This window comes from Chlorocebus sabaeus, chromosome 8 (assembly GCF_047675955.1).
Source record: "Chlorocebus sabaeus isolate Y175 chromosome 8, mChlSab1.0.hap1, whole genome shotgun sequence".
Taxonomy (NCBI): domain Eukaryota; kingdom Metazoa; phylum Chordata; class Mammalia; order Primates; family Cercopithecidae; genus Chlorocebus; species Chlorocebus sabaeus.
In genome coordinates this window covers 42,129,088-42,140,758 of record NC_132911.1, presented here as the reverse complement: position 1 = coordinate 42,140,758, position 11,671 = coordinate 42,129,088, and the positions used below count along the sequence as shown (strand labels likewise).

The window sequence follows — 11,671 nt, the reverse complement described above, 5'->3', positions numbered from 1 at the left end:
GTAGCTGGGATTACAGGTGTGCCCCACCACACCTGGCTAATTTTGTATTTTTAGTAGAGACAGGGTTTCTCCATGTTGGTCAGGCTGGTCTCGAACTCCCGACCTCAGGTGATCTGCCTGCCTCAGCCTCCCAAAGTGTTGGAAATACAGGCATGAGCCACCGCGCCTGGCCTGGCTTTTCACTTTTTAATCAATTATACTGTTCCAGCCATAAACTTTTTTTTTTTTTCCATTTTTCTTTCTTTTCACAACTTGTCCTGTAACTGAACAGCCATAAACTTTTAAAATGACTGCTTTGGTTGGCATTTTCCTGGTCAAAATTCTTCAGTGGCCTGTAACATAAGCTTACAGCCTTTAGCCCAACATCCTTTCCCTCCCCAATCTGACCCCATCCTTGCCTTTTGGGTGTTATTTCCCACTATCATTTACCAGGTTTCCAAAATCGTGCTTTATTAAATGCTACTTCATTGGAATGTTAATACATGTTTCACACACACAATCAGCAGGAGAAAATGTTTCTATAGCCAAATGACATTGATAAACAGTGTTTTTACACAAAGTTAAGCGGGTTTCTTTATTTTAAGTCTTTTCAGATACTTTCCCAGTGCATAGTGTGAATCTCCATAAAGCAAGTGAAACATTAATCATTCCCTAAACTTACTTGACCAAAGAACGCTTCATTCTATCTCCATGGAAACCACTTGTGAAAGTCTCCTACTCCAACTTTCTTCTCCAAAAAAACTCACCTGTTTGTGATCATCTGAACTCATTTTATGCTCTTGTCTTTATATAAAAGAGAAGTTCTGTGAAATGTTGAAGAAGCAGGGTTATGGCACTAGTAATGATCCAGGCACTATACATTATGTAGTTCAGAAACCCTAACCATCGGTATTCTAACAGTGGATTGTGGAACCCAGTATGAGTGTTTGAGACATGTTACAAAATATAGAAGCTATTTTTAAAATGAATCCATTTAATACTGCTAGATGCTGTGAGAGACAGGGACTCCCCAGCCCAGCACTGCCACACGCACACATTCTTGAGCAGGAACGGAGACGTGGGCATGGTGTGGGCAGGCCAGCGGTCAGCAGATATCCTTTCTGTCCCTCCTCTGTGACGATCACCCCCAAGTAATCTTTGGGACTCAGAATAAGGCAGCTGCTCTCCCACCCTTACTACGGTGAGTCTCTCTGTGGCTGAAAGGACCACAGATGGAGAGCTTGGCACTCACTCCAACTTTGCCGAAAAGAGGACAACCACCAGAGCAGTAGGTAAAAATACAATTTTAGCAGCAGTGAAATAATAAGAGGAAGTGAGGATGGGGCCAGGCCACAACTATAATTAAACTGTCTGTTTAAGAGAAGCTGAATCCAGAAGAAACACAAGCTGTAAAGTGAGAGAGGACAGGGAGTGGGGCCATTGGAGAGCAGGAGAGGACAGGCTGGCACCAAGCGCTGCTCCAACTCTGCCCTGAAAGATTTGAATTGGACACTGTCCAGTCACATGTGTGGCAAACCGTACTCCAAGCACTTTTCTCAAGGCAGAGGAAGGAGCTGCTGTGGCTGTAGCCCTGAACACTCGTGGGGCCGGTATCGTGCGCTGGGCCTCTGTAATGGAGGACCTCCAGTGTGCAGACAAGGTGCTGGCAGTGCCTGCGGAAGGCTGCGCCCTGGGTCCTGGGTGAAAGTCACAGCTGCTGAAGTGAGAGATCCATCTGGATACCAGAGACTGCTGGGCTATCAGTGCAGCAGGAACCGCCATGTGAGAGCTGCAGCCAGGCAGCTCCACGTCAGGAGGCCTGCTCCAGGCAGCCACATATCAGGGGGTCGAGTCCCCCCACCGCACAAGGCCTGCTATGGACAGCCCCATGTCAGGGGGTCAAGTTCCCCCACATCAGGAGGCCTGCTCCAGGCAGCTGTGCTCTTCTTCTTCCATCTGTAACCAGCTCCAGTCTAGGGCCTGAAAGTCAACAGACATGTTAAAAATACAACAGCCACCAACACATTTCAGGTTATTGTTCCTCTTCAGGAGGCAATCAGGACAATTTAGAAATATACTGAAACCCGGCCGGGTGCAGTGGCTCACGCCTGTAATCCCAACACTTTGGGAGGCCAAGGTGGGCAGATCATGATGTCAGGAGTTCGAGACCAGCCTGGCCAAAATGGTGAAACCCTGTTTCTACTAAAAATACAAAAATTAGCCTGGCATGGTGGCAAGCTCCTATAGTCCCAGCTACTCAGGAGGCTGAGGCAGAAGAATCACTTGAACCTGGGAGGCAGGGGTTGCAGTGTGCTGAGATCATACCATTGCATTCCAGCCTGGGCGAAAGAGCGAGACTCCATCTCAAAAAAAAAAACAACAAACAAAAATAAAAAGAAATATATTGAAACCCCTTTATTGGCTAGGTATGGTGGCTCATGCCTGTGGTCCCAGCACTTTGGGAGCCAGAGGCGAGCAGATTGCTTGAGGCCAGGAGTTCAAGACCAGCCTGGGCAACATAGCAAGACCCAGGCTGCATAAAATTAATTAATTAATTAAACAAATACAAATTAAAAAGTCAAACCCTTTTATTAATAAGTTTTGTGACTGCAGGGCACTCTTGAGCTAAGTTACATATTCAAACTGTACAGGATCTTTTCTTTGGATTGGCTCAGAGTCCTTAAGATTCTGTGACTGTGGGAATTAGAAAGGCGATGTCAGTACCACCGTGGCTCACAGCACTCACTCTCGTGCTCACTGTGGGTAGCTAATCTCAGCTATGGATTTCCAGCCTCACCATGTGACTCGGCCTGATGAGACTTCCTCTTCCTCCCACGGACATGCAAGTAAGCAATGAACTGATCAAAACATTATTGTGCCAGGAGGAAGACAGCAGCAAGAAATACAGAATGCCCACAGACTGGAGGAGGACATGCTACATCATGAACTACATCAGCAAAGGCTACAATTCACAGTAGTATCCCCTGCAATTCTTCCGAAAAGCTTAAAGTTAGGGGAGGTTAGCAAGTGATTAGCAGGTAAAGACCATGTAAAGATCTAGGCAAATGATGCAGGATTCTCTCAACAATGAAGCTTTGTCTTAATGTACCTATATCTTGACTAGTGGTCTCATAACTAGTACTACCTACTGCTAAGCTCCAAGGCCCTGAGGACATGGCCATGGCTGGTTCCCGCTCCCAGCCCAGCACTCAACACACAAATCCTCAGCAGTAGTACCAACGGTGCAGGTGGGGACAGGCTTCTGGGAATAATGCTACCTTCCTCCTCATCATAAGAATTAAGTGTTGCAAGGATTAAATAAGATAATGCATATATGTAGTTGTAAGCCTTCAATAATTGTTAGTCATCACTATTATTATGAATAATAAAAAATGTGTACTGGAAAATTATAAATATACACTGAAAAAATCAGCTGGGTGTGGTGATGCATGCCTATAGTCCCAGCTACTCAGGAGGCTGAGGCATGAGAATCACTTGAACCCGGGAAGCGGAGGTTGCAGTGAGCCAAGATCATGCCACTGCACTCCAGCCTGGGTGATGGGGAAAGACCCTGTCATAAACAAACAAACAAACAAACAAACACTGAGGTTGGGGATAATGCCAGATTGCATTTCCATTTTCTTTTCTCTTTTGCTATAGAATGAAAGGACATGGAATCGCAGGGGGCTCACACAGGCTGTTACCGTGAAACTCTGGTCTTGCTCCCTCACGGTGTCCTGTATGGCATTTTCTAGCAGGGTGCACAGGTTATGTGCTTCGGCCACCAGTTCTTCACTAAAGAAAATGATCAAATTATTAGAAAGCGATCATTATTAGTTATCAGAGCTAACACTGCTATTTTAAAATATGCTAAAGAGTTTTGATAATACTTTTTAAATGAAGTAACAATTATTTTGATCCTGAGTGTCTTAAAACACCAACCCATTGACTAATACTTTCATCTTGTTATGCACTTTCCACACATGAGCATTACTGCCAAAAAGGCAAACAGATCTCCATAAAAAGTCAGAAGTAAAAAGAGCTCTTTCTGCTTTCTGACTTACTAGATAGCTGAATTTAATTCTCAAACTGCCAAAATCTAAAGATATTCTCCAAATCACCTGTTTTCCAATTTCTGAAGTAGACAAAAAAAAAAAAAAGGGCCAACCAATTTATCAGGGTTCCATAGTTCCTTGGAATCTGTTGAAAAGCAGTTCTGGGATTTGGTTTCATCTAATCTGATCTCTCTCTTTTCTATAATAAGAAACCCATGTTTCCTCTGAGGATTGGGCCACATTGAGAAAGAGCAGCATGTAATAAAACATCTTTTTCTAACCTCAGCTCTATGCTGTGGGGAGACAAGAGACATCCTATATACCCAGGTCTACCTTTCTAGAGCTTTGAGGACATCATTGAAGGGAATAAGCCACATAAGGGAAGACGGTGCCCCGGAACTCCTCTCACTCTGCAAAATGTGACAATCTGATGGCAGGAGCTCAGAGTACATTTTTGCCAAACCTCAGCTACAGGGCCTCTAGCTAGGCTAAAGGCTCAGTGCCTGCCCCAGAAGGGAATGGAAGAGGCTCCTGGCCTAGCTACTATACTCCAGGAGCTCATGAGAGGTTGGGGAAGTACTTTTTATTTAACAAAAAAAAAGGGCCAGATGCGGTGGCTCATGCCTGTAATCCCAGCACTTTGGGAGACTGAGGCGGACGGATCACCTGAGGTCGGGAGTTTAAGACCAGCCAGACCAACAGGCTAGAGAAACTCTGTCTCTAATAAAAACACAAATTTAGCAAGGCCTGGTGGCTCATGCCTGTAATGCCAGCTACTCAGGAGGCTGAGGCAGGAGAATCGCGTGAACCCAGGAGGCTGAGTTTGAGGTGAGCTGAGATCGCGCCATTGCACTCCAGCCTGGGCAACAAGAGCGAAACTCCGTCTCAAAAAAAAAAAGAGAAACAGTCTCACTATGTTACCCAGGCTTGCCTCAAACTCCTGCAAACCTCCTGCCTTGGCCTCCCAAAGTGCTAGGATTATAAGAATGTGCCATACGGCCAAGAGAAAATTAAGTATCCAAGGTCACATAAATATCAAAATAGGCTACAAAGTCCCCAAGGACAAGAAGAAGATTCTTCAAAGCAGACTGTATTGAGATATAATTTACATACCATAAAGCTCACCCATTTAAAGTGTACAATTCGAGGGTTTTCGCATATTACAGAGTTGTGCAACCATCACCATGTCTAGTTTCAGAATGTTTTCTTCATCCTCAGAAGAAACCTTGCATTATCAGTCACTCCCATCCTCCTCCCCTGCCCCAGGCAATCATCAGTGTTTCCCATGCCTAGAGATTAGTTCCTGCAGAAACCCATAGAGCCCTGCACACAGAAAGTGTCAAACAAAACAAACCACAGGAAGAGATGACCATGGGAACAGAGGTGGCCTGCAGTGTGCTGGAGAATGGGCGGAGGGCTGCTAGACACAGACTGCTGGGCCCCAACCCTGAGCTCCCAAGTGAGGTCTCTGGCAGGACCTGAGAATTTGATACTGTGCTACTGGCCCAGATGAGACCTGAAGAAAGCTCAGACCTGAGCGTCTATAACGGAGGGGGAAGCTGTTATTCATGGCTGACCAAGGAATACCTTGGTCAGAGTGGTATTTTGTGAAGATTAATTCAACCACACAGGGCTTGGCAGCAGAAAGGCAGGAGGCAGGAGGCAGGAGGGAGAAAGCCCTGCCGCCATGGTTCAGGCAAGAGGAGGCAGAGGACGGGAAGAACGGAAAGGTCAGTGGCACCAGAAGGAGGGTGGTGACTCAGCAACTCAAGGGAGTGGTAGGGTGAGTGGGGGCAGATGGCTCAGGGGAGATGAAGTGGACCTCCCTGAAGGGAATGTGGCTTCCTATGGATAAAAGGTAGCAGCACGTGCCCGACCAGCATTTCCAATGTTCTCATTAAGCAGTTAGTCATCCAAGCCTTGGACAAAGAAACTAGTTAGTAAGTTTCAAGGGACTATGAGAGCAAAACATGTAACACTTTTGTCCCCACAGGACCTAGCAGATGCAACAAACATCCAGAGAGGTACTGATATCATTGGACAGATATATACCAGTAACAAACGCCTCCATCCCCAATCTCCTGACGTGCCCTCGACGGTCACACTTGGCGCTGCTAACGGGGACCTACCTCTTCTTGGCTGGTTCGGGTAAGCTGTTGGAAGCCGTGGAGGGCTGAGACATCAGCTGCCCAGGCTGGCTAAGTCGAGAGGCATTCATGCTATCCGGGCTTCCACTGACAGGACCACGGACCTTGCTCTAGGGGACAAAATCAAAAGAAATTAGGAGCCAAGTGACGAATCACATTTTGCATTCCCACCACAGTATTTTCTCAGGAGACAACTGACTGCCAGATGCCAGAGCTAACCCTACAGCCTACCAGTCGGCACCCCTACCTGGGGGGCAGCTGGTGCTTCACATCTGACTTCAAAAGTGTTTCTGTATCAACAGGGGGACTTTTGAGGAAAGGATTCTAAATTTAAGGAGACCTGGGTGCCTACATTTATTGCAGGTTTTTAAATTTTCATCGGCTTTATTGCTTGATTGATTGATAATGATTGAGAGTATCGCTCTGTCACCCAGGTGGAGTGCAATGAGCGATCTTGGCTCACTGTAACCTCCACCTCCTGGGTTCAAGCAATTCTCCTGCCTCAGCCTCCCAAGTAGCTGGGACTACAGGCATGTGCCACTACACCTAGCTAATTTTTGTATTTTTAGTAGAGACAGTGTTTCACCATATTGACCAGGCTGGTCTCAAACTCCTGACCTCAGGTGATCTGCCTCAGCCTCCCAAAGTTCTAGGATTCATGATCCACTGCATCCGGCCCCTTAATGAACGTTTACAAGAAAAGAACAGGAAAGTATTTTTACTCTTCCAGGTAGAAGACAGACACACACACAAAGGCTATGGGAGTTCCTGTGGCTCATATCCTCTATGACCTGGCTGAGAAGAAACCAGGATGCACTGATGCCGAAGGGGCTGCAGCCACTGCTCCTCCCAGCCCAAAGGGTCAAGGAGGGGCTCCTGTTCCAGCTACCTGAGCCTCCTCAGCTCACAGCCCACGACCGCCGGCCAACCTTCAGGTCACCCCTCCACTGATCTCTGCCCTGCATGGTCCCCAACCCACCTGTGTAGTCCCCCAACCCCTGCTCCTGGCACTCACTGCGGCCTGCAGTCCTTCATCCCTTCACATGTCCCTCAGGCCGTGGAACCCTCCTGGCTCCACATCCTCCCCTCTAGCGAAACCTCAAGGCCCACAAGTCAAGGAGCCATGCAAGCGCCCAAGCCTCCATTCCTGGTCCTCCTGCTGCACCTTCCCTGCTGACCGTGCCTGGGAGAGGCCCAGCATTGACTCCTGTGCTTCTGCCCTTGACCGAAAGTGCGGCAGGGGATGGCTCCTGCGCTGCCTGGCTCCCTCCCTGCCAGGCCCTGCCCCAGCTCCTGCCCCGCCCCGTGCTGTGCTGCACAGGGGCAGCTCAACTCCAGCCCTGCTGAGGGGCCCTTCTCAGTGCTAAGGATGGCCAAGGGCTCAGATTCTCCAGCTGCCTGAAGAGGGACTTCCCCAAATCCCAGATGTGATCATATCCCCACACTCAATTCCTTTAATATCAAGGGAAAAGACAGATACTGCGATGTGTCCTGTGTGCTTTGAAAATGGACATGGGCCAGGCGCAGTAGCTCATGCCATTAATCCCAGCACTTTGGGAGGCCAAGGCAGGTGGATCTCTTGAGGCCAGGAGTTCGAGACCAGCCTGGCCAACACGGTGAAACCCCATCTCTACTAAAAATACAAAAATTAGCCAGGTGTGGTGGGATGAGCCTATAGTCCCAGCTACTTGGGAGGCTGAGGCAGGAGAATCACTTGAACCTGAGAGGTGGAGGTTGCAGTGAATTGAGATTGCACAGCTGCACTTCAGCATGGGAGACAGAACAAGACGTTGTCTCAAAAAAAAAAAAAAAAAAAAAAAGAAAGCAAAGTGTGGCCCACGTAAGCTCACCCTTGCCTACCTTAGCAGCTTCATCCTCCATCGTAGCCTTCCCCACACACACCAGCCTGTCCCCACTCGGAACACACTGACTCCCCAGGCTCTCTGCCTTTGATAAAGCAACGTCTCTGTCCTGGAACAGCCTCACTCTTCAGCTGGAACAGCTCCTTGTGAACCTTCTTGTTGCTCCCTCTCCTCTAAGACAAACTAGAGCTCCCCCTGTGCATGGAAACTGCAGCTCATGCCTCCTGGAGCTGCTTCCTAGCCCTTCCTGCCCTGAACGGCTCTTACTCCTGCCTCTATCTGTGCCCCTCAAAGGATCAGGCCCTCCTTGGAACAGGTGCCATGCCTTCTCACCTGTGTGTCTTGCTGGGCATACAGTTAGCACTCAATAAATGCTCAATGGATATAGATGGCACATCGGGCTATCACCTGTGCACACCTGCACCTCCCTCTCCTCTTCAGATCCTCTCTACCTTGTCATCCTGCTTTCTCCCTTTCCTCTCTTCTTACAGGAGGATGTGTCACTCCCACTCCCAAGGCATGCCCAGTGCTCTGGCACGTGACCACAGCCCCTCTGTTCTCTGCACTGTGTGTGGATTGTCCCCTCTGCCTTTGACAATGAGAATCTCCTAATGCACTACCTCCTGCTTCCACCATGAGCAATGATCTCCCTGTCTCCTTCCCTTTGCTCTTAAAGGCAACTGATGCCTAAATCACTCTTCCATTCATGTCACCTTCTCTGCAGCCTTTCACAATGGGGCTTGCACTCCCAGCAGCTCTGGCTCCCATGACACGGCCAGGTCTGCCCGTCTTAGTTCTTGGCTGTTTTGTTTCCCATTTCCCCACTGTGTGGCATTCCGTGGACTCACAGCTACGTTAAGATGGTGTGCACAGAAAGCCTGGCTTATGGCACTGAGGGCTGCGCAGACACAGATGATGGTCAACCAAGTTGCACTGCTGTGCATGATGGGGGCTGAATTGGTGGCCCTAAGAAGGATATACCCACATCCCAACTCCTGGAGCAGGTGAGTGTGATAGTACTTGGAGAAAATGTCCTTAGAGATCCTGAGATGACATCACTCTGGGCTATTTGGGTGGGACCCAAATCCAATGACAAGTGTTCTTGTAAGAGTCACCCAGATAAGGGACACAGGGGTCACACGAAGACAGAAACAGAGACTGGAGTCACACACCAAAGAACACCTGGAGCCACCGGGAGCTGGAAGAAGCAAGGACGGTCCCTCCCCAAGAGCCCTCAGAGGGAGCTCAACCCTGCTCACATGGGACTTCTGGGCTCTAGAGCTCAGATAACACATTTGTTTTTGTTTTTAGTAGAGACAGCTCTGTTGCCTAGGTTGGAGGGCAGTGGCATAATCACAGCTCACTGCAGCCTTGAACTCCTGGGCTCAAGCAATCCTCCCACTTTGGCCTCCCCAAATTGCTGGGGTTACAGGCATGAGTCACCGTGCCTAGCCCAAATTTCTGTTGTTTTAGCCCCTCGGTTTGTGCTAATCTTTACAGTAGCCATAGGAAAGTAATACACAGATGAATGAAAATGATTAGCACAGGCCCTTCCTCTGACCTCCCTGCTCACACCAAGTCAAATAACAGCGAAGTGAAACCTGAGCAGCAGCCGAGTGGACTGCTGGTGGCTCTATGGCGTCCCGTGTGGAATGGCGGCAGTACACAGAGGCAGAAAGGCACAGGAGGCTGATGGGCCAAGGGCCTGGGGCCACAGCACTCACTCACACAAGCAATCTTCAGGAGATTCCAGAGCTCCTTCTGCCGCTTCTCCTGCAGCCGGACAACAGTCTTCTCATCCTCATTCATTAAGCTCACCACCTCTTCCACCTTGGGCAACAGTTCCAGCGCCTTCTGCTTGCAAACCACAGTTTTACTGCAAAGAATAAACATGACAAACTAATGGCATTTGGGCTGGAGAAAACAGAACCCATGGCAGCTGTGCATCCAGTCAGCAGCTGCAGAAAGTCTCTTCATGAGGTCCAGTGAATCAGAGAGGAGGGAGGAAGGTGGCCTCACACCCAGCCTGCATCTCCCAGTCCTTCCTCCAGAGTAGGAAGGTCGCGGCTCATACCTGAGCTGTGTATAGATCACTCGCACTTTCTTCTCGAAGCTCTGAATTGCCTGAAGCAGCAGCCGTACCATTTCCTGACTGTCACCCTCAGTTCGCTGGTCTGGAGAGGGGAGGGTAGCATAGTTCCTCAAGGAAGCCAGCAGAGAGTGGTGATGCCCCATAAATGAGATAAGGAGAAGCCCAAGGCAGACACAGAACCCCACTTACCTCGAGGCTTTTCCCTTAGTCTCCTGTACAGCTCCCTTGCTTGCTCCTCTCTAAAATATACAAAGAAGTTCTGTCTAGATTTGAGGTCAAATACGGCTAATTTTTATATTTTTTGGGTAGAGATAGAGTTTCACCACATTGCCCAGGCTGGTCTCGAACTTCTCGGCTCACAAGCAATCTTCTTACGTTGGCCTCCCAAAGTGCTGAGATTACAGGTGTGAGCCACTGTGCCCAGCCAAAAATATATATATATTTTTAAATTAGCTGAGCACGGTGGCATGCGCCTGTAGTCCCAGTTACCTGGGAGGCTGAGGTGGGAGGACTGCATGAGCCTGGGAGGTCAAGGCTGCAGTGAGCTATGATTGTGCCACTGCATTCCTGCCTGGGCAACAGGGCAAGACCCTGTCTCTTAAATAATACAAATACAAATAAAAGAACTAGAGGAGAATAAAGGGTTGATTAGAGAAAAGACAGAATCAAAGTTCTGACATTTGGAGCTCCCGTCCTAAGAATCCTAGTAAGAGAATCAGGGAACACTGCTGAGCTCACGGTGACACAGCCCTCAAGAGGCTAACCCGGCCTGCCCGGTTCCCTCCATCTGCACGCCAGGAGCACATGTGATCTCCTTCAGGTAAGAGTGATCTGCCTAGACCCCTCCTCCCCTCCTGGAGTCAATGCCAAATACCTGACAAAGACTCAAACGAACGGTTTCCAGGTCCGAATTCCCCCTTGTCAGGTTCTTCCTTCTCTATCTTACTTTCTGTTCTGAGCTATGCCTGGGTCAGGGTGGGTGGGACAAATCAGGAGAGTCTGATACAGGGGTAGAGGCTGCTTGCATTTTAGAGCCTTTACAGATTATGGCCTCCGTCTCAAATGCGTTACCTGAATTCATCCTTACAACTTCGTGAGGTAAGACTGCTTTTCTTGCCGCTGAACAGATTTGGAAACTGAGGCTCAGTGATGATTTGCTGGAGGTGACCCCACAGGGGAGCATGCTCTAGAGAATGGTCCCACATAGCCACTGAGGGTGCCCTGGACACACACACCGAAGCTCCAGGGTTATCTGTATGTGCTAGGCACAGAGGGGCCCCCCAGTCAGTACTCACAGGTCGTCCAATGTTCCCCCCTGCTTCCGGCCCATGGGGCTCCTCTGTAAGTCCACGATGTCCGTCTGCAGAGCCATCATCCGTTCTACCAGGAGTTTCACTTCGTTCTCCTAATGGAAAAGCTGTGCTAATGTCAACTGATGTGGTAGGAGCATGCTGAGATGCAAGATCTGAGGAGGAGCGAGACCCGGGGACCCTCCACATTGCCTGAGGACTCTCAATGGACTGGCTCAAAGGAATG

At 48.9% G+C, this 11,671-nt stretch overlaps 1 protein-coding gene across 3 annotated transcripts in view; it reads right to left on the bottom strand.

The window, feature by feature from the left end:
• Positions 1-433: 433 nt before the first annotated feature.
• IKBKB (inhibitor of nuclear factor kappa B kinase subunit beta) overlaps positions 434-11,671 on the bottom strand; it is a 58,686-nt gene continuing 47,448 nt past the window's right edge. For all 3 annotated transcript variants that reach the window (XM_007962323.3, XM_007962326.3, XM_037983533.2), the window contains 7 exons: positions 11,431-11,540; positions 10,325-10,374; positions 10,118-10,217; positions 9,772-9,919; positions 6,164-6,291; positions 3,684-3,774; positions 434-1,959 (listed from right to left, as the gene is read on the bottom strand). In XM_007962323.3, the coding sequence (XP_007960514.1) occupies positions 1,894-1,959; positions 3,684-3,774; positions 6,164-6,291; positions 9,772-9,919; positions 10,118-10,217; positions 10,325-10,374; positions 11,431-11,540 (693 nt within the window). In that variant the 3' untranslated portion in view covers positions 434-1,893. The remainder of the gene's footprint in view (positions 1,960-3,683; positions 3,775-6,163; positions 6,292-9,771; positions 9,920-10,117; positions 10,218-10,324; positions 10,375-11,430; positions 11,541-11,671) is intronic.